This window comes from Glandiceps talaboti, chromosome 10, assembly GCF_964340395.1.
Source record: "Glandiceps talaboti chromosome 10, keGlaTala1.1, whole genome shotgun sequence".
Lineage (NCBI taxonomy): Eukaryota > Metazoa > Hemichordata > Enteropneusta > Spengelidae > Glandiceps > Glandiceps talaboti.
The window spans coordinates 23,780,430-23,804,582 of NC_135558.1; the positions used below are offsets into that span (position 1 = coordinate 23,780,430).

General features: G+C 36.8%; 2 protein-coding genes across 2 annotated transcripts in view; one reads left to right on the top strand and one right to left on the bottom strand.

The window, feature by feature from the left end:
- LOC144440843 (DNA repair protein SWI5 homolog) overlaps positions 1–24,153 on the top strand; it is a 68,790-nt gene that overhangs the window by 12,496 nt on the left and 32,141 nt on the right. The window contains exons 3-5 of the mRNA XM_078130264.1: positions 3,479–3,609; positions 8,379–8,473; positions 10,421–10,518. Coding sequence (XP_077986390.1) covers positions 3,479–3,609; positions 8,379–8,473; positions 10,421–10,485 — 291 coding nt within the window. The 3' untranslated portion in view covers positions 10,486–10,518. The remainder of the gene's footprint in view (positions 1–3,478; positions 3,610–8,378; positions 8,474–10,420; positions 10,519–24,153) is intronic.
- Positions 19,733–24,153, bottom strand: part of LOC144440842 (uncharacterized) — a 49,798-nt gene continuing 45,377 nt past the window's right edge. The window contains exons 6-7 of the mRNA XM_078130263.1: positions 23,813–23,957; positions 19,733–22,322 (exon numbers count right to left, since the gene is read on the bottom strand). Of these exons, the coding sequence (XP_077986389.1) occupies positions 22,079–22,322; positions 23,813–23,957 (389 nt within the window). The 3' untranslated portion in view covers positions 19,733–22,078. The remainder of the gene's footprint in view (positions 22,323–23,812; positions 23,958–24,153) is intronic.

Below are 24,153 nucleotides of genomic sequence, written 5' to 3' on the forward strand. Positions count from 1 at the left end.
TTCAGTTTACCTCACTTGTAGGAATTGACTGGTTGTTGTGCTGTTCTAGATCTGTTCAGTTTACCTCACTTGTAGGAATTGACTGGTTGTTGTGCTGTTCTAGATCTGTTCAGTTTACCTCACTTGTAGGAATTGACTGGTTGTTGTACTGTTCTAGATCTGTTCAGTTTACCTCACTTGTAGGAATTGACTGGTTGTTGTGCCGTTTTGGGTCTGTTCAGTTTACCTCACTTGTAGGAATTGACTGGTTGTTGTACTGTTCTAGGTCTGTTCAGTTTACCTCACTTGTAGGAATTGACTGGTTGTTGTGCTGTTCTAGGTCTGTTCAGTTTAGATCACTTGTAGGAATTGACTGGTTGTTGTGCTGTTCTAGATCTGTTCAGTTTACCTCACTTGTAGGAATTGACTGGTTGTTGTGCTGTTCTAGATCTGTTCAGTTTACCTCACTTGTAGGAATTGACTGGTTGTTGTGCTGTTCTAGGTCTGTTCAGTTTACCTCACTTGTAGGAATTGACTGGTTGTTGTGCTGTTCTAGGTGTGTTCAGTTTACCTCACTTGTACAAGTTGTAGGAATTGACTGGTTGTTGTGCTGTTCTAGATCTGTTCAGTTTACCTCACTTGTAGGAATTGACTGGTTGTTGTGCTGTTCTAGATCTGTTCAGTTTACCTCACTTGTAGGAATTGACTGGTTGTTGTGCTGTTCTAGATCTGTTCAGTTTACCTCACTTGTAGGAATTGACTGGTTGTTGTACTGTTCTAGGTCTGTTCAGTTTACCTCACTTGTAGGAATTGACTGGTTGTTGTGCTGTTCTAGGTTTGTTCAGTTTACCTCACTTGTAGGAATTGACTGGTTGTTGTGCTGTTCTAGGTTTGTTCAGTTTACCTCACTTGTAGGAATTGACTGGTTGTTGTGCTGTTCTAGGTCTGTCCAGTTTACCTCACTTGTAGGAATTGACTGGTTGTTGTGCTGTTCTAGTTTTGTTCAGTTTACCTCACTTGTAGGAATTGACTGGTTGTTGTGCTGTTCTAGATCTGTTCAGTTTACCTCACTTGTAGGAATTGACTGGTTGTTGTACTGTTCTAGATCTGTTCAGTTTACCTCACTTGTAGGAATTGACTGGTTGTTGTGCTGTTCTAGGTCTGTTCAGTTTACCTCACTTGTAGGAATTGACTGGTTGTTGTGCTGTTCTAGATCTGTTCAGTTTACCTCACTTGTAGGAATTGACTGGTTGTTGTGCTGTTCTAGATCTGTTCAGTTTACCTCACTTGTAGGAATTGACTGGTTGTTGTGCTGTTCTAGGTCTGTTCAGTTTACCTCACTTGTAGGAATTGACTGGTTGTTGTGCTGTTCTAGGTGTGTTCAGTTTACCTCACTTGTAGGAATTGACTGGTTGTTGTGCTGTTCTAGATCTGTTCAGTTTACCTCACTTGTAGGAATTGACTGGTTGTTGTGCTGTTCTAGTTTTGTTCAGTTTACCTCACTTGTAGGAATTGACTGGTTGTTGTGCTGTTCTAGATCTGTTCAGTTTACCTCACTTGTAGGAATTGACTGGTTGTTGTACTGTTCTAGATCTGTTCAGTTTACCTCACTTGTAGGAATTGACTGGTTGTTGTGCTGTTCTAGGTCTGTTCAGTTTACCTCACTTGTAGGAATTGACTGGTTGTTGTACTGTTCTAGGTCTGTTCAGTTTACCTCACTTGTAGGAATTGACTGGTTGTTGTGCTGTTCTAGATCTGTTCAGTTTACCTCACTTGTAGGAATTGACTGGTTGTTGTGCTGTTCTAGATCTGTTCAGTTTACCTCACTTGTAGGAATTGACTGGTTGTTGTGCTGTTCTAGATCTGTTCAGTTTACCTCACTTGTAGGAATTGACTGGTTGTTGTGCTGTTCTAGATCTGTTCAGTTTACCTCACTTGTAGGAATTGACTGGTTGTTGTGCTGTTCTAGGTCTGTTCAGTTTACCTCACTTGTAGGAATTGACTGGTTGTTGTGCTGTTCTAGGTCTGTTCAGTTTACCTCACTTGTAGGAATTGACTGGTTGTTGTGCTGTTCTAGATCTGTTCAGTTTACCCCACTTGTAGGAATTGACTGGTTGTTGTACTGTTCTAGGTCTGTTCAGTTTACCTCACTTGTAGGAATTGACTGGTTGTTGTGCTGTTCTGGGTCTGTTGAGTTTACCTCACTTGTAGGAATTGACTGGTTGTTGTGCTGTTCTAGATCTGTTCAGTTTACCTCACTTGTAGGAATTGACTGGTTGTTGTGCTGTTCTAGTTCTGTTCAGTTTACCTCACTTGTAGGAATTGACTGGTTGTTGTACTGTTCTAGGTTTGTTCAGTTTACCTCACTTGTAGGAATTGACTGGTTGTTGTACTGTTCTAGGTTTGTTCAGTTTACCTCACTTGTAGGAATTGACTGGTTGTTGTACTGTTCTAGGTTTGTTCAGTTTACCTCACTTGTAGGAATTGACTGGTTGTTGTACTGTTCTAGATCTGTTCAGTTTACCTCACTTGTAGGAATTGACTGGTTGTTGTGCTGTTCTAGGTCTGTTCAGTTTACCTCACTTGTAGGAATTGACTGGTTGTTGTGCTGTTCTAGGTTTGTTCAGTTTACCTCACTTGTAGGAATTGACTGGTTGTTGTGCTGTTCTAGATCTGTTCAGTTTACCTCACTTGTAGGAATTGACTGGTTGTTGTGCTGTTCTAGGTCTGTTCAGTTTACCTCACTTGTAGGAATTGACTGGTTGTTGTGCTGTTCTAGGTTTGTTCAGTTTACCTCACTTGTAGGAATTGACTGGTTGTTGTGCTGTTCTAGGTCTGTTCAGTTTACCTCACTTGTAGGAATTGACTGGTTGTTGTGCTGTTCTAGGTCTGTTCAGTTTACCTCACTTGTAGGAATTGACTGGTTGTTGTGCTGTTCTAGGTTTGTTCAGTTTACCTCACTTGTAGGAATGACTGGTTGTTGTGCTGTTCTAGATCTGTTCAGTTTACCTCACTTGTAGGAATTGACTGGTTGTTGTACTGTTCTAGGTTTGTTCAGTTTACCTCACTTGTAGGAATGACTGGTTGTTGTGCTGTTCTAGATCTGTTCAGTTTACCTCACTTGTAGGAATTGACTGGTTGTTGTGCTGTTCTAGGTCTGTTCAGTTTAGATCACTTGTAGGAATTGACTGGTTGTTGTGCTGTTTTAGGTCTGTTCAGTTTACCTCACTTGTAGGAATTGACTGGTTGTTGTGCTGTTTTAGGTCAGTACAAGAGGTAATAATGATAACTGTACAACTGCACATATAAATACTCATTACAAATACATAATATGCTATTCTGGTTATTCCTGTAAAGAATGACGTTTTTTTTGTTTAAACAGTGTTCCTGTCATAAGGACTGTACTGAGAGAGCTAGTAAACAAGTCCATCTCACCATGGAGGTATTTGTATTTCATGTTTAACTTATCTGTACAAATTTCTCTCCAAACATTTCACAGTTTAGAAACCATGACAGTACTGCCTTTGATGTGGCCAGTGTTGAGACAGCTGGTAGTGTTCACCTTGATATAACAAAGTTGAACAAGAAAACATCAGACTTGGATAAAGAAATTGATGCTTTAAAAGATGAGTAAGTTTAACATTTAAAATGTTTATATGTTCCTTGAAACTCCTGCAATTTCAAAGGAATCCTTAAAACTCCTTGAATTTCAAAAGACTTCTGAAAAGTCCTGGAATTTCAAAAGACTTCTGAAAACTCCTGGAATTTCAAAAAGACTTCTGAAAAGTCCTGGAATTTCAAAAGACTTCTGAAAAGTCCTGGAATTTCAAAAAGACTTCTGAAAAGTCCTGGAATTTCAAAAGACTTCTGAAAAGTCCTGGAATTTCAAAAAGACTTCTGAAAAGTTCTGGAATTTCAAAAGACTTCTGAAAAGTCCTGGAATTTCAAAAAGACTTCTGAAAAGTTCTGGAATTTCAAAAGACTTCTGAAAAGTCCTGAATTTCAAAAGACTTCTGAAAAGTCCTGGAATTTCAAAAGACTTCTGAAAAGTTCTGGAATTTCAAAAGACTTCTGAAAAGTCCTGGAATTTCAAAAGACTTCTGAAACGTCCTGGAATTTCAAAAGACTTCTGAAAAGTCCTGGAATTTCAAAAGACTTCTGAAAAGTCCTGGAATTTCAAAAGACTTCTGAAAAGTCCTGGAACAGTACTTTGAATGATTGACATAACTGTCATAACCGTGGAGTGTTGATTAGATAGGTGAAAAATATTTACTAAAAATCTGGTGCGTTGACAAATAAAATGTATTTCACTGGTCAATACTCCTAGAATATGACTAAAGTTGATTTGAATACTTAGAAAACTTATGAAAAACCCCTGGAGTATTTGAACCTAACAACAATCAGACCAATTACCTTGATATTTGGTGATGTTATTTAGGGTGTATAGATGAGAAATTGTTCAAATGAAAATGATTGCCTCAGAGATGTGCATTTTGGGTCAAAAAATGTGATTCTTGCCTTGGAAGAATGCTTCCTGTCTCAGCCTAAAATGACAGGTTATTGTTTTATTGATCTCATGAAATCATGAAATCTTTTATGGGCCACTTCTCACCAATCTGTCAATGGCATCAAGATTTGAGGTTGCTTGGAAACAATGCTTTTGTTACAGCCAAGAGTTTCATCATAGGACTTAGCTCACCTTGTACAGGCAAATCTGGGGCACATTTGATTTGTACAATTATAATCAGGATTTATTGATCACATTCATGATTTCACATTTGATAAGTACCAATCACTATCATGATTGGCAAGATGGTGGACAATGTAATATCATGATTGGTAATCACAGTAATTATGCCCCAAACCATGATTGATGTGATTATAAGATGGTGGACAATGTAATATCATGATTGATAATCGCAGTAATTATGTCCCAAACCATGATTGATGTGATTATAAGATGGTGGACAATGTAATATCATGATTGGTAATCATAGTAATCATGTCCCAAACCATGATTGATGTGATTATAAGATGGTGGACAATGTAATATCATGATTGGTAATCACAGTAATCATGCCCATGTAATATCATAAGGGGATTGTACGCATGTGGCTTACAGAAAGTTAGAAATTATGGAAAACATAATTTAAATAAATTGTGTTTGGTGAGATTGGTTATTTGTTATCATTGCAAACATTTTGACGATGTAAAATCATTTAATTTGTCGGAAATGTTTGAAACCTTTTTAAATGTTTACATGTAAATAATCATGATCATGATTGAGCGTTTCGTTTACAAGCTTGTCTCCAGAAATGACATCAGATTAATCCAAATCATGATTGGGAAAATTGATCGTGCCCCAAGATAGCTACACAAAGCAGATATACAACATAAATAATGACAGTGATAAATGATGGTAGGTTGATGCAAACTAATTAATGTTGGAATGCTGATACTCTATGTTTTGAGTTCTAATCAGGTTGTTCCTAATCAGGTTGTTCCTACTCAGGTTGTTCCTAATCAGGTTGTTCCTACCCATCAAAGTTTATCACCCAACTACTCAGGTTGTTCCTACCCATCAAAGTTTATCACCCAACTACAGAAACTAGTTCTGTTTTGTTGAAGTAATTTTAGTTTTGCAAAATATTTTATACAATATCTTTGTTATCAAATAACAATGCATTAGTAGCAATCACTATACTGTATATTTGATGAACTATTAATGGACATGTACATGTGTTACAGGAGATGAACTATTAATGGACATGTACATGTGTTACAGGAGATGAACTATTAATGGACATGTACATGTATTACAGGTGATGAACTATTAATGGACATGTACATGTGTTACAGGTGATGAACTATTAATGGACATGTACATGTGTTACAGGGGATGAACTATTAATGGACATGTACATGTGTTACAGGTGATGAACTATTAATGGACATGTACATGTGTTACAGGTGATGAACTATTAATGGACATGTACATGTGTTACAGGAGATGAACTATTAATGGACATGTACATGTATTACAGGTGATGAACTATTAATGGACATGTACATGACATTGTACATGTGTTACAGGTGATGAACTATTAATGGACATGTACATGTGTTACAGGTGATGAACTATTAATGGACATGTACATGTGTTACAGGGGATGAACTATTAATGGACATGTACATGTATTACAGGTGATGAACTATTAATGGACATGTACATGTGTTACAGGTGATGAACTATTAATGGACATGTACATGTGTTACAGGTGATGAACTATTAATGGACATGTACATGTGTTACAGGTGATGAACTATTAATGGACATGTACATGTGTTACAGGAGATGAACTATTAATGGACATGTACATGTATTACAGGTGATGAACTATTAATGGACATGTACATGACATTGTACATGTGTTACAGGTGATGAACTATTAATGGACATGTACATGTGTTACAGGTGATGAACTATTAATGGACATGTACATGTGTTACAGGTGATGAACTATTAATGGACATGTACATGTATTACAGGGGATGAACTATTAATGGACATGTACATGTGTTACAGGAGATGAACTATTAATTGACATGTACATGTATTACAGGGGATGAACTATTAATGGACATGTACATGTATTACAGGAGATGAACTATTAATTGACATGTACATGTGTTACAGGTGATGAACTATTAATGGACATGTACATGTATTACAGGTGATGAACTATTAATGGACATGTACATGTGTTACAGGGGATGAACTATTAATGGACATGTACATGTGTTACAGGTGATGAACTATTAATGGACATGTACATGTGTTACAGGTGATGAACTATTAATGGACATGTACATGTATTACAGGTGATGAACTATTAATGGACATGTACATGTGTTACAGGAGATGAACTATTAATGGACATGTACATGTATTACAGGGGATGAACTATTAATGGACATGTACATGTATTACAGGTGATGAACTATTAATGGACATGTACATGTGTTACAGGAGATGAACTATTAATGGACATGTACATGTATTACAGGGGATGAACTATTAATGGACATGTACATGTATTACAGGTGATGAACTATTAATGGACATGTACATGTGTTACAGGAGATGAACTATTAATGGACATGTACATGTGTTACAGGAGATGAACTATTAATGGACATGTACATGTATTACAGGGGATGAACTATTAATGGACATGTACATGTGTTACAGGTGATGAACTATTAATGGACATGTACATGTATTACAGGTGATGAACTATTAATGGACATGTACATGTGTTACAGGAGATGAACTATTAATGGACATGTACATGTATTACAGGGGATGAACTATTAATGGACATGTACATGTATTACAGGTGATGAACTATTAATGGACATGTACATGTGTTACAGGTGATGAACTATTAATGGACATGTACATGTGTTACAGGTGATGAACTATTAATGGACATGTACATGTGTTACAGGTGATGAACTATTAATGGACATGTACATGTGTTACAGGAGATGAACTATTAATGGACATGTACATGTATTACAGGTGATGAACTATTAATGGACATGTACATGTGTTACAGGTGATGAACTATTAATGGACATGTACATGTGTTACAGGAGATGAACTATTAATGGACATGTACATGTGTTACAGGTGATGAACTATTAATGGACATGTACATGTGTTACAGGGGATGAACTATTAATGGACATGTACATGTATTACAGGTGATGAACTATTAATGGACATGTACGTGTATTACAGGGGATGAACTATTAATGGACATGTACATGTATTACAGGAGATGAACTATTAATGGACATGTACGTGTATTACAGGAGATGAACTATTAATGGACATGTACGTGTATTACAGGAGATGAACTATTAATGGACATGTACATGTATTACAGGTGATGAACTATTAATGGACATGTACGTGTATTACAGGGGATGAACTATTAATGGACATGTACATGTATTACAGGAGATGAACTATTAATGGACATGTACGTGTATTACAGGGGATGAACTATTAATGGACATGTACATGTGTTACAGGAGATGAACTATTAATGGACATGTACATGTGTTACAGGAGATGAACTATTAATGGACATGTACATGTGTTACAGGTGATGAACTATTAATGGACATGTACATGTGTTACAGGTGATGAACTATTAATGGACATGTACGTGTATTACAGGTGATGAACTATTAATGGACATGTACATGTATTACAGGTGATGAACTATTAATGGACATGTACATGTGTTACAGGTGATGAACTATTAATGGACATGTACATGTGTTACAGGTGATGAACTATTAATGGACATGTACGTGTATTACAGGGGATACAGGGAAGAAGAGTTAAGTGTACATATATGTAAGATGCATGAATACAATGAACTGAAAGACACTGGTCAAATGCTGCTTGGAAAGCTAGGTGAGTTTTAATATTGTCAGTATTACAGTAAGTGAAGTCAGTGTACACAGTACTAAATCAACCCATTTTAATAGTCAGGACGCCAGGTCCAAAAAGTGGCTTAAAACAAGCGTTACCTTACATGGTTTGAAGTACAATTTTTGACATCATATTTGGTTAGAGTAATATCTGGGCCATCAGAAAACTGATGTTGCCCCTCTGGATTCTCTTGTGCAAACTCACAGGAGGCAGCTTCCATGGTAACGGTGACCTTATTTTGAAGGATGCTAAACATTAAAATGTCACATATCAGCCTCCGAGTGATGTTACTCTAACCAATTGTACTGACAAAAATTGTACTTCAAGCCAGGCAATTTATTCAAAATTTCAGCCTTGGTACCCTGTCTAATTGTGCATCACTCCAGAGGTATGTAATTCGCCCAAAACTGACCAAGTACGGGCAGAGTTACGAGCTCGTAAGTCTCAAGTACGACTGACGTCTGAACTCGTAATTTCCATATACGGGTGACATCATACTCTTGTAGTTGGCCTAATTTTCGATGAGTACGCAGAGGACTCACGTTTGTCGTATTCCACGAGTACGTGGCGAATATTTGGTTGTTGTAAATTAAATGTAATAATAATGATATTCTTTTATCATTAATGTGAAAAAAATTCTCGGCAAGCTAACGTTTAGGCGTATGTTATTTTGTTTTCACTCGTAACTTGGAAGTATAATCGGCTCTGAACTTGGTGTGATTAATGTGAGCGGTGCGGAGGAATACTTTTTGGAGTCAAAACTTTCAGTGTTGGTTTGGTGACGAAATTTTCCCGGGCGTTACTTAATTATGTCCCTTACCCCAATGTTCATATGCGTAATTATGTTGGCCAATCACGCAAACTTACGGACCCGAAAAGTCACTTTGCACACATTGCTATATATCTGTCTAGTTGGTTTGGTAACGCAATTTTCCCCGGGCACTCGATTTATGCCACTTACCAATATGGCTTATGTTCGCAAACGCCGTTACGTTGTGTTGGCAGGATTGGTTAGGAAATTTATTTTCATAATAAAACATTCAGTCACACATATCATGACGATAATATATTCCTTATTATTTGTCAGATCATTTGTCACTTACATAAAAAAACTTGGAAGGCGGGATCGTTACTATAGCCACACACCCTTCAACAGAATATGTCCCAGGAAAAAAGATGGCGCAGATAAAATGAGTCTAGGCATGGAAGTACTTCCATGGTCTAGGTGAACAAAGGGATTGTTAGCCTAAAAACGATAAAACAAGACTTGTGCGGCCACAAGTTAGGTTAGATAGGGGGTTCTTAACATTCTAGTTCAATCACAAATTGACTTTTGATATCGATTTGACGTTTAGATTTTCCCCGGGCAGTAACTCACTGAATCCGTATCAATGAATCATGCAATGGCTATGGACGTCACCAGGTACAAAATTTCAGGCTGAAAAACCTGCACCTACACACATTTTGTTCCGTTTACCCTCTAGTTTACTCCCAGGCACTTTCTTTCTTCCCCGGGCAGTAATTTAGGAGGACCACTACATGACCTCACTCGTATTTCAGACTTACGAGCTCGTTACGTCACCCGTATATATATGTTCAGACGTCACTCGTACTTGAGACTTGCGAGCTCGTAACTCTGCCCGTACTTGGTCAGTTTTGGGCCAATTACTTACATGCACTCCAGCAACAACTACAGGGTTCCTAGTAAAGAGATATTTTAATCAAAATTATTGAACTGCATGTATTTCATGTAAAGGTTTGGTATATTTTTCAAGGGGAAACATAGTGAAAAGTTAGTTACTGGGACTTTAGAAGTAGAATACTGAATTGGATTGAAAAAAAGAGCAAAAAATTGCATATATTTTTGCTGTAAAATTTTCCTAATTTCTTACACTATGGCATTCTTTGTTTGACTATTGTTTTTACTAGCTGAGTTAGAAGGTGTTCCTGTCAGAGATCTTTACAAAACATTTGAACTTGATATAGCAGACTAGAGTCAGGACAATGGTCGATGAACAACTTTGAAAGTAAGTAACCTATTTTGCTTCTACATGCATACCATGCTAGGAATGGATTTAGAACATGGAACTTGCAAGGAGTCTATAGCGGTAGAATTATAATAAAATTATAATATAAATTAGTATCTCTACGTTCAGTTTTGCCTTCAGATGTCAAAATCATTTAGTAATGAACTTGCTCCCCCCCCCCCCCATTGCTAAATTCAGTAGTGCTACAGGTATGGTGAAGTGTGTGAGTGTGTGTGTGTGTGTGTGTGTGTGTGTGTGTGTGTGTGTGTGTGTGTGTGTGTGTGTGTGTAAATGACTTTGTCAAAAACCGTGAGACTGATTGGCTTGACATTTGGAGGGTATATTACCTTTGGTGTCTAGTTGGGAAATTGTTCAAATCAAAATGATCTTACCACCGATGTGTGATTTGGGTAAAAATGTGATTTTTGGTCAAAAAACTGAAACTCAAAAAACTACAGGGCAAATCGGTCTGAAATTTGGTGGGAACATTCTTAGGGGTGTATAGTTTAAGGATTGTTCATGATCCAGTGATCCCATCAGTGATATGCAAATTGTCTTTTTGGTCAAAGGTCTATCATTCCAAAAGTACCTGGTTGATTTTTCTGACATTTCACAGGGATGTTTCTGGGGATGAACAGATGAAGTGGTATTAAAAATTGTTTGGAGTCCCCTGCCCCTTTATTATTGTAATCCTTCAACATAGCTTCTGATGCAAGCTTACAAGAGGCTACTGAATATGCCACAATTGAATGTAATGTTCAAAGTATAAACAATTTGACAGTGACTTTGGCTTAGGAAGGATTTTCCTCATTTGAACACCACTGGACGTTGGTAGTGAGGCAAAAATGTCTGGAGCATGGATAGGTGTACTCATGTCTGCAAATGTCAGCGTTCTTGTTGGCCTTTTCATTTGTGGTGTCAATTTTGTTGGTACCGTTTGTGTTAGTTTTCTTTTCATTTGGTTCCTTGTGGCTTTAATTTGCCAGTGTCAGATCGACAGTTCAGTTCACACAGTCCATTCACAGTGTCAGATCGACAGTCCAGTTCATACAGTCCATTCAGTGTCAGATCGACAGTCCAGTTCATACAGTCCATTCACAGTGTCAGATCGACAGTCCAGTTCATACAGTCCATTCACAGTGTCAGATCGACAGTCCAGTTCATACAGTCCATTCACAGTGCCAAAAACCATGCTGTGGCATTTTCTACATATATTCCCCTCTTCTGTAGGGAAACTGGGGAATGCTCTTTGGATTTTAGCAACAAGATCTTTTCAGTTGCAAATCTAAATGACAGTTTGAACCTCTTGACACTAAATTGGCCACAGATGACACATAGCTGCTGAGATTTTGTCAGAAAGGCGGATTTTGTTGGGAAAACCAGAGCTAAGGGAACAGATCAGAGTCTTTCTACATGTATAAATCTATTAGGCACACCATTAGTTAGTCTCGCTGCCAGACTCGTGACTATCGTCCCTAATCTGTTTGATGTATGCCGAGCAGTGCAGCCGCGAGAAGAGAGGGACTTGTCCCGAGTCTGGTTGGAAGCGTTTGGAAAGGAATGTGATTACGTCATTATGTGGGTTTGCCAAAGTATGCAAATGACATCTCAACGTGGTGCGATCATAACAAAGACACGTGTTGTCACCTACGCACAGTCATGGTAATATTTGTTGTCCTGAAGGCTATGATGTCTTCGGTAACAAAAACACCGATTAAAGTATATGGTGACCACATAAAACTCCTGATGATGTTCCTGTTACGTTTCGAAATACATACAATGTATTCCACATTAAGATTACGAGACTACAGGAACACCATGCTTATGTTGAGATGGATGAAATTGCAGGCAACAATTTAGTGTGAATTTTTTGTAAGCTTATTTATACGAATTCTATTTCTGTTCTATCTTAGTATACACATTTCTATATGTCTTTCATTGAGATGTACATTATTGATGTACAATGTACACCGTTGATTTCACATCCTGAACACACGAAGTCCTTCCCCCATGTTTTGTCCTACGTAAATACTAGTAAATGATACATGCTACAGTTGATTTTTGTTTCAAAGTAACACTGCACTGTAAGGAAATGGAACGAAGGTCGTTGATCACTGGTACATTTGCCGAGCTCTCGTAGCCGCGAAAGGTTTCAAAATTGTCTAGTTTCGCATTTTCGGCAGCCGTTTTTGATGGGGGAAAGGCCAGATCAGGGTGTCGATTGTGCTGCGGGGGATTCCTAAGAAGTGTTGCGGTTAGGAAATGTCAGATTTTCAGTAGGTAGGTCGATATTTTGGCGAAAATAAGGGTTGATACCTGCGATACCGATCAGCATCGCATCAGCTGATTGGAATCCCTACACTAGGAATTGTAGCGTTAGGGGCAGGTTAAACACTAAAACTTAAAAAGTCACCAAAACAGACGAAAAAAACCACAAAACCGCAGCAAAACGCTACAATTATTGCTGCATACCATATTCAATCACGAGGCAGGTTTTCTCGTAACTTTTTCCATTTTCATGCGTTGTGTTTGTTACTTGCCTGTTGCAATATTCTGTGTTTATGGTTAATGCGGCAGCTTGTTTTCTTCCTCTTGACATTACGCAATGAACAATAAGTGACATTGTCATTCATTGAAGTAAAAAAATCCTCAACACATGATTAGTCGCTATTTATAACAGACTCCTCCTGGATATAGAATATTCAGTAGCTAGTATGTTTGAACAATCTGTCTATTCGCTAGTTTCATTGGCGGGTATTTTTATCCAAACGCTTCCAGCCAGACTTGGGACTAGTCCCTCTCTTCTTGCGGCTGTGCTGCTCGGCATACATAAACAGATTAGGGACGATAGTCACGAGTCTGGCAGCGAGACTAACCATTAGTAAGTAATTGTAAAATTCCACAGTGGGAGCCTTATCACTATCTGAGATGAGGTAAGCAGTATGTTTATTTAGTTATAGATACAGTCTCCAGATTAGTTGTCAATCATGTTTTGTAGGGTCCAAGAATCCCGGACCATCTGTGTTCTCAAAGCCTTATTGCCCAAGCCATTATTAGGGTAAATTTGAACAAGTGTTAACAGTCCTCAAGCTTCGCATTAACATGGAGTGTTGCGCTAACAGTGATACATCAATGAAAGGTTAGCTCTATATGTTTGATGAGGGCACACTGTACAGGGATAGTTGAGTATGCAGTAGATGTCAGAACATACAAAAATAACCCAAGTTTTATCCATATGTAAAGCTCCGAGGACTATTGAGAGAGTCTAGGGTTCAAAATACCTGTCTGTCTATCTGTCTGTCTATCTATCTGTCTGTCTGTCTGTCTGTCTGTCTGTCTGTCTGTCTGTCTGTTTGTTTGTCTATCTGTCTATCTGTCTGTCTGTCTGTCTGTCTGTCTGTCTGTCTGTCTGTCTGTCTTTAGATGATGCAAGTGATTTTGGTATTGAACTTTACCTCTAAAACTACTGGTGATGAAATTTGGTTATGGTTCTAAAAGTGTTACTGTTAGTCTGCAAATTGTGAGTGTGTCATAGATATGTAATTGGCCCTAGCAACCATGACCATGCCCTTAGCAACTGTCAAATGATAGGGTTTTTTACAATTATAACAACAGGGGTGGGTAGGCAATTGAATACACATTATTTTAAAATATGTAAATACCCTTAACATCAAGACCACACACATAGTAACAGGTAAACAATGACATATACCACCGGTAATGCCAAAATAACACTGGTGATGGGAAGGTAAATGAATAAGCATTGCAAAATTGTATGTAGGTATGCCTAGCAACAAGACCATGCCCATAGTAAAATGATGGTGTATATTACAGATATAACACCATGCCCATAGTAAAATGATGACACCAGGTGTATATTACAGATATAACACCATGCCCATAGTAAAATGATGGTGTATATTACAGATATAACACCATGCCCATAGTAAAATGATGGTGTATATTACAGATATAACACCATGCCCATAGTAAAATGATGGTGTATATTACAGATATAACACCATGCCCATAGTAAAATGATGGTGTATATTACAGATATAACACCATGCCCATAGTAAAATGATGGTGTATATTACAGATATAACACCATGCCCATAGTAAAATGATGGTGTATATTACAGATATAACACCATGCCCATAGTAAAATGATGGTGTATATTACAGATATAACACCATGCCCCATAGTAAAATGATGGTGTATATTACAGATATAACACCATGCCCATAGTAAAATGATGGTGTATATTACAGATATAACACCATGCCCATAGTAAAATGATGGTGTATATTACAGATATAACACCATGCCCCATAGTAAAATGATGGTGTATATTACAGATATAACACCATGCCCATAGTAAAATGATGGTGTATATTACAGATATAACACCATGCCCCATAGTAAAATGATGGTGTATATTACAGATATAACACCATGCCCATAGTAAAATGATGGTGTATATTACAGATATAACACCATGCCCATAGTAAAATGATGGTGTATATTACAGATATAACACCATGCCCATAGTAAAATGATGGTGTATATTACAGACCCACATAATTATTACAAAAAATTAAAGTGTACTGTCAACAGTTGTGCTACAACTTTTATAAATCTGCTCATTGTGATTATTTTAGAAATTTAAATGAGGCACACCGTGCATACCTTTGTGATCAAATCGACAATGCCGATCAGAGATCCCTATTTACTATATTGATGATGTATATCAGAGATCCCTTTTTACTGTATTGATGATATATATCAGAGATCCCTTTTTACTGTATTGATGATGTATATCAGAGATCCCTTTTTACTATATTGATGTTGTATATCAGAGATCCCTTTTTACTGTATTGATGATATATATCAGAGATCCCTATTTACTATATTGATGATGTATATCAGAGATCCCTTTTTACTATATTGATGATGTATATCAGAGATCCCTATTTACTGTATTGATGATGTATATCAGAGATCCCTTTTTACTATATTGATGATGTATATCAGAGATCCCTTTTTACTATATTGATGATGTATATCAGAGATCCCTATTTACTGTATTGATGATGTATATCAGAGATCCCTTTTTACTGTATTGATGATGTATATCAGAGATCCCTATTTACTGTATTGATGATATATATCAGAGATCCCTATTTACTGTATTGATGATGTATATCAGAGATCCCTTTTTACTATATTGATGATGTATATCAGAGATCCCTATTTACTGTATTGATGATGTATATCAGAGATCCCTATTTACTGTATTGATGATGTATATCAGAGATCCCTTTTTACTATATTGATGATGTATATCAGAGATCCCTTTTTACTATATTGATGATGTATATCAGAGATCCCTTTTTACTGTATTGATGATGTATATCAGAGATCCCTATTTACTGTATTGATGATATATATCAGAGATCCCTATTTACTGTATTGATGATGTATATCAGAGATCCCTTTTTACTATATTGATGATGTATATCAGAGATCCCTTTTTACTGTATTGATGATATATATCAGAGATCCCTTTTTACTGTATTGATGATGTATATCAGAGATCCCTATTTACTGTATTGATGATATATATCAGAGATCCCTATTTACTGTATTGATGATGTATATCAGAGATCCCTTTTTACTATATTGATGATGTATATCAGAGATCCCTTTTTACTGTATTGATGATGTATATCAGAGATCCCTTTTTACTGTATTGATGATGTATATCAGAGATCCCTTTTTACTCTATTGATGATGTATATCAGAGATCCCTTTTTACTGTATTGATGATGTATATCAGAGATCCCTATTTACTGTATTGATGATGTATATCAGAGATCCCTTTTTACTATATTGATGATGTATATCAGAGATCCCTTTTTACTGTATTGATGATATATATCAGAGATCCCTATTTACTGTATTGATGATGTATATCAGAGATCCCTTTTTACTATATTGATGATGTATATCAGAGATCCCTTTTTACTATATTGATGATGTATATCAGAGATCCCTATTTACTATATTGATGATGTATATCAGAGATCCCTTTTTACTATATTGATGATGTATATCAGAGATCCCTTTTTACTGTATTGATGATATATATCAGAGATCCCTATTTACTCTATTGATGATGTATATCAGAGATCCCTTTTTACTGTATTGATGATGTATATCAGAGATCCCTTTTTACTGTATTGATGATGTATATCAGAGATCCCTTTTTACTCTATTGATGATGTATATCAGAGATCCCTTTTTACTGTATTGATGATGTATATCAGAGATCCCTATTTACTGTATTGATGATGTATATCAGAGATCCCTTTTTACTATATTGATGATGTATATCAGAGATCCCTTTTTACTGTATTGATGATGTATATCAGAGATCCCTTTTTACTGTATTGATGATGTATATCAGAGATCCCTTTTTACTGTATTGATGATATATATCAGAGATCCCTTTTTACTGTATTGATGATGTATATCAGAGATCCCTATTTACTGTATTGATGATGTATATCAGAGATCCCTTTTTACTGTATTGATGATGTATATCAGAGATCCCTTTTTACTGTATTGATGATGTATATCAGAGATCCCTTTTTACTGTATTGATGTTACTGGAAGTAAAAACACTATGTCAGGAATTCTCCCTGATTCTGATATTTCAAGTTCACATCTTGATTGAACAATTCATATCCGTGTTTACAAAGTCCTCATCAACAGACACCATGTCAACAGTTAAAAAAGTAAAGAAACTCTTAGTAAAACCATTGGAACAGTTAACTATTGATAACAAAGGAGTCAAAAAATTATTAAAACAATAAATTCATCAAAGGTATCAGGTCCAGATTTAATACCAAATATTATGTTATGTGACTGCACTGAACAACTCATGCCAAGACTAGCAAAATATTCAAAATTTCAATTGATTCAGGATCCTTACCAGATGAAAGACTCACAGCACTGAGCAAACATTGCCGCAGTGTTTAAAAAATGGGATAAACATTTACCAGAAGACTACAGGCTGATTTCATTAACTTCCATTACAAGTAAACTCCTTGAACACATAATTTGCCGACATATTCTTCAACACTTGGAAAGAAACCACATACTGTCATCACTAAACCATGGTTTTAGGTCAGACTTTTCTTGTGAAACCCAATTAGTTGAAACTCTCCATGATTTCATGAAATCTTTCGACCAGAACATCCAAACAGACATTGCTATATTGGATTTTTCCAAGGCATTCGACACGGTCCCTCACAAAAAGCTTCTCTATAAGTTAAAGAACTATGGCATCCATGGATCTATCCACTCATGGATTACATCTTTCCTTACAAAACGATACATGAGATCATTAGTGGAAGGGGAATACTCAGACCTAGTCACCGTTGATTCCGGAGTCCCCCAGGGCACTGTCCTTGGTCCAGGACTATTTCATTGTCACTAAAACTGAAACTTGTTCTTTTTGAGCTTCATTACTAGATTATCGAATGCCTTATGTGAATTGATTGTTCACTACATGCTCAGAGGTGAATGTGGTTCACAGGTAATGTTACATGTAAGGCATCGTTCAAGAATAAACAAATCTCTTGGTGTATACCGAGTTCACGGTTCTCTTCAGCGACACAAAATTTGTATCAAAAGCTTTAAATTTGCAACTGTGTCTCTGTCAAGTTGAAAATTAGTTTGTGCACTGTAGTACCGTACCATCAGTTGTGTAGTGTAGAGATTTATGTATTGTGGTACAGTCCGACTCAGATAACCACTCAGCAGGTCACACAAAATCCTTATCTTGGTCTCACTTTGTCAGAGGACATGAAATGGACTCCACATATTGCAAATATCACAAAGAAAGCAAACTTGACATTGGGGTTTCTGAGAAGAAACCTCCGTCATTGTACACAGTCATGTAAGAAAACAGCTTATATCCCACGAGTAAGATCCATGCTCATGCTAGAATATGGTTCAGTGGTTCGGGACCCTTACCAACTGAAAAGCATTGACAAACTTGAACAGGTTCAACGTAGAGCAGCACATTATCACAGGGAACTACAGGAGTGAACAGGTTGCTCCAGCTATTTGTCAAACTATCAACAAATCTGGTGAATTTCCAATGTCTTGTAAATCTGTTATACTTTGTCCCTGAAAACTTACATTTTTAGGTTGTTTTATCATTAGACATTTTATATTTTTTATGTTAAAGTTTATGTATGTGTACCTTTTTAGTATTTTTTTCTAATACCTGGACATTTGTAACAGCTTTTCAAATAGTGTAATTATTTTTGTTGTCTTTTATGTTTGTTTGTTTTTCCTGTCAGTTGTACAGCACATTCTGATTATTTTTATAATGTAATGCGCTTTATAAGAAATAATGATTAAGATTTTAACTGTGTGTTAATTAGTTCCACTCTATGGATAATACACACACCAACAGACAACAGTGTGTCAGCTCCACTCTATGGATAATACACACACCAACAGACAACAGTGAGTCAGTTCCACTCTATGGATAATACACACACCAACAGACAACAGTGTGTCAGCTCCACTCTATGGATAATACACACACCAGCAGACAACAGTGTGTCAGTTCCACTCTATGGATAATACACACACCAGCAGACAACAGTGTGTCAGTTCCACTCTATGGATAATACACACACCAACAGACAACAGTGTGTCAGTTCCACTCTATGGATAATACACACACCAACAGACAACAGTGTGTCAGCTCCACTCTATGGATAATACACACACCAACAGACAACAGTGTGTCAGCTCCACTCTATGGATAATACACACACCAACAGACAACATTGTGTCAGTTCCACTCTATGGATAATACACACCCCAGCAGACAACAGTGTGTCAGCTCCACTCTATGGATAATACACACACCAACAGACACCAGTGTGTCAGCTCCACTCTATGGATAATACACACACCAGCAGACAACAGTGTGTCAGCTCCACTCTATGGATAATACACACACCAGCAGACAACAGTGTGTCAGCTCCACTCTATGGATAATACACACACCAGCAGACAACAGTGTGTCAGCTCCACTCTATGGATAATACACACACCAACAGACAACAGTGAGTCAGTTCCACTCTATGGATAATACACACACCAGCAAATATTGCAACATTCACATTCATTCAAAACAAATATTTTATTTCTACATTTGTTGCAAAGTGCAATTATTACATCAAACATGCACACTTTGATTTTATGGATTTATGATTTAGTGAGTTTGACTAATTGTAAAATACCGTCACCATAACAAATGTTCTTATAAGTTTGAGTTCTAAGTACACTCACTGTCGCAGTTTTCAAACAGGGTCATGTTATTTGACGAATACTATTTGATAATCACTGCCAACAACTAACACCCATATTGCCATTTAGTCAGTTTCCTTAGGGTCTTTTTCAACAGGGTTTAAAGTCAGAAGTAACTTTTGTTATGACACGTAGTCCCTGAATTTATAACCCTACATCGATGACTTAGTAATTGGATGACAGTATTAGTAATCAGACAGGAACTTCCATGCCAATTTACGTATTTGTCTTGTAAGTTATGAATTTCGCCACTCAGTTTGATTTAAATATTGGGTAAAAACATTGGTATTGTGGTATCACCATTACACAAAACGTTAACACTGTCTGATATCAGAGACACTTCTTTGTTCAAGATATGTCCCATATTTTCTTTTAAAAAAATACCCAAATATCTTGGAAAGTGTCATCTCGTTTGAACTGAGCACTGGGAGAAAATTATCATTGAGATGTTTGTAGATTTAATGAGAGCTAAATGACATTCAAGTGATTTTGTATCATTTCCACATACTTTGCTTTCGTGAAAACACTAACAACTACGACAGTGTTGTTACATACATACAGTAACTTTGTGATCGCCGATATTAATGCTTTGCTTTTGTGAAAAGACTAACAACAACGACAGTGATGTTACATACGGTAACTTTGTGATTGCCAATATTAATGATCTCATAACTGATCAAACCTTTAGTATCACCTGAACTTTCATACGAATGCTTGAGTATGACAATATGATAGTTCCGCGAGGATTGGGGAGACGAGTCAATATCTGTCCGAAAACAAAGTCTGTCCGAAAAATGCAACAATGAGTGTATGGTCTTACAAAATTTACTTCTCTCCAATTAAACATACAAAAGTCCTTATCAATACTGCAAACTATAAACTTCAACACTCCAAACATGACAAGCAACATGGCTGCTATGTAAATGAGCTTGATTTCATGGCATGGAAACTCCATGGTAACAAGCCAGCATAGCCCCATTCTGACAGTGTCCTCAAGTTCAAAAGTTATTACTTTTCAACATAACAATCAACGTGGCTGCTGTGTAAATGAGGTATATACAGTACAAATCATGATATCCAGTACTTTAAAACAAGCAGAAGCCAAGTTTCCTATATCTATGCATCTATAAATTGTATACAGAGCAAACATCTATCTGCAGACCCCTTGGCGTGGTAACACTATTATTCAATATACCAAAAATGCTATGGAAATGGACGGATGTGTTAGGGTTACTGTTGAAAATATGCATTGATCCATCACTTGTTTTAGTGAATACAAAATGTGGTATATTTGGTAATACATTAAGTACTTAAAACTTCATTTTTGTAAATCACTGCAAAGTGTCTTGCACTCTCCAAATCACACTAGTGAACACACTGTAAATAACAAAAAAAAAAGTGAAACTGAGTGAATAGAAATCATATCAGTATGGTTAAATCTGTAATAATGCCAATGTCTTTGGACAGAATATTGTAACATTTTTCGCACATTTAGTGTATCACATTCAGTTTGGAATAATGTATATTATATTTATAGTGTATCAGATATTTGCCGAAACATAAGTGTTCAATATCAGCCTGGATCACTTTGTCAAGATAATTGGCTTCACTTAGGAATCATTGTGTAGGTCTATATGAATACTGTCAAAAAAACCTTTTCATTTCAGCCATATTGGAAAACAACAAAGTTATCCATGTAGATTTTAAACAGAGCTATCACGAAACCCCACATTTTGATATAATGACAGCTGCCTTCCATCGACATCACATGTTTATTCTTAATACAAGCCTGTATGATGAAACCGATCTCGTCACACACACACACACACACACACACACACTGTCTACACTACACTACAATTTTAATATTTGTGCAGTGTGACACTCAAAAAGGATTGAATACAAAATGAGTTGTAAATGTACCTCAGCACTGAAATCAACTCCAAAAATACAATATAAAGATTTTATTTCCAACAGTGCATCCATCACAAAATATTCATTGTAAATTAGGGTTTAGTCATATTGGTGTTACACATGTATATATTTTAGTAGATAACCAATCTAATATGATAACTAAGTCATTTGTTTTATTGACTAAATTGTGGTCAATCTTGTATTTGTTTACATATGGGACAGTTGGTTGCAGATTGATCTGATCCTTTATTCCCATTCAGGGTGAATGGTGAAGTGTCGGGGAATGGCGCGGTGAGGGCGTGTAAACATAGCGATGGTGTTAGAGACCGGTCCAGGATGTCTGAGTATTGGTAGGTGATGCCAGGTTTGTTTTTCTGGGACTGTAGCACGGGTGTTTGGTGTCAGGAGGCGGAGATGAGTACGCCGTTTGGCTGGGTCAATAGCACCTGGGTCTCTACGACGAGCTAAGACATAACTGCCAGTTCTACCCCTGTGGTTAGAAAGTAGAGATAGGAATTAGGACATGGTAAAACACAGCTAATATTTATTTCTGACCATAACAGACAGCCCTGCAAAGTAAGATAAACATTATATAGACAGAAGGTTGGCAAAAAAATATCACATTTTATTTTTAAAGAATTTTTTTTTGCCACTAATAATATTATAGTCAACAGTGAAACTTAAAGTTTCCAGTCCATTTAACACAACTGAACTGATGTTCAGTAGTGCCATAGGCATGGTGAAATATCTGTGTGCATGTGCATGTGTGTGTGTGTGTGTGCCAGTGTTGCAGCCGGCCTTTTGAAAGAGTGGGACATAGTGTCCCAACACTTTCATTGGATTGGATTTCAGATTTTGCTTTCCAATCATGCCTGGCAAGATGCTATTGATTCTCTCTAATAAGCTAGCTACATGTAGCAGCCCAAAAGCGGACCCAAATTCCTTAATCTTATTGGTGATTTTTAGCACAACTGAACTAATAAGGTTCACTTGTGCTATATGCCTGGCAGTGTGTCTGTCTGTCTGTCTGTGTGTGTGTGTGTGTGTGTGTGTGTGTGTGTGTGTGTGTGTGTGTGTGTGTGTGTGAACAACTTACAGTAAAAAACCACTGGACTGATTGCCATGATATTTGGTGAGTGTATTACCTTGGGTGTCTAGTTGGGAAATTGTTCAAATCAAAACGATCTTACCACAGGTGTGTGATTTGGTAAAAAAATGAAATTTGGTGGGAACATTCTTAAGGGGATGTAAAGTAAGATTTGTCCATGACGGGATGATTCCATCAGTGACATGCAAATTAGGTATAAAAATGTGTCCTTTTGGTCAAAAATCTATAATTCCAAACCTACAAAGCAAAGATTGGGCAGGAATTTAATAGGTATGCATCTGGGGATGTGTATATGAAGCTTTATCCACAACAGAGCTGATTTGACTGAAATTTGGTGGGAACGCTCTTATGGGTGTTTAGTTTATCAATTGTTCATGACATGATAATCCCATGATTGATATGCAAATTAGATCTAAGAATGTGTTTCTTTGGTCAGAAAGTTATATCTTGAAAACTACATAATGAATGGGGTTGAAACTTGGTAGGGATGTTTCTGGAGGTGTTGTCTGCAGTTTTCCTTCAAAACATTTTGACACAACTGGCCCTAGCAACCATGGCCATGCCCTTAGCAACATTGAAGTGATAATGCATATTACAAGGATAACAACAGATACAGGTAGGTAAGTGAATAAAGAATCAAAAAATGTATGTTAATATGCCTAGCATATTAACACCCATAGTAACATCCAAATGATGGTTTTTATTGCAAAGATGAAACTGGGAAAGGTAGGCAAGTGAATAAGATTCCGAAAATGTATGCAAATACATGTATACCTAGCAACAAGACCATGCCCATAGCAACAGCCAAGTACAGTTGTGCTACAACGCCACTAGCACTATTTTTAAGAATGTTATTTCTAAATCTGACATACTTATTCAGAGTTTCCAGTACTTGCTGAAGTCTGTCACCATCACATATCTTACAGTTGCTGTCATCATCATGATTAACACTATCCTTGACTCCCATCAAACGACTGCCTGCCAATGAACTGAAAAACTGAATGGCCACATCACGATCTGAAAGGAAATTGAGATGGATTGTTTATTTCATTCTTCATGGTATCAACTTGAAATTGATCTTCAGGTGGTTTGATGTAACAACAAATTATACATGGATATCACACACTTGAAACAACACTTTACAACATTTGTACTTTAGAAATGATATAAATAAAAATATTATCATCTGATATCATGGTAAACTACTTTCTTG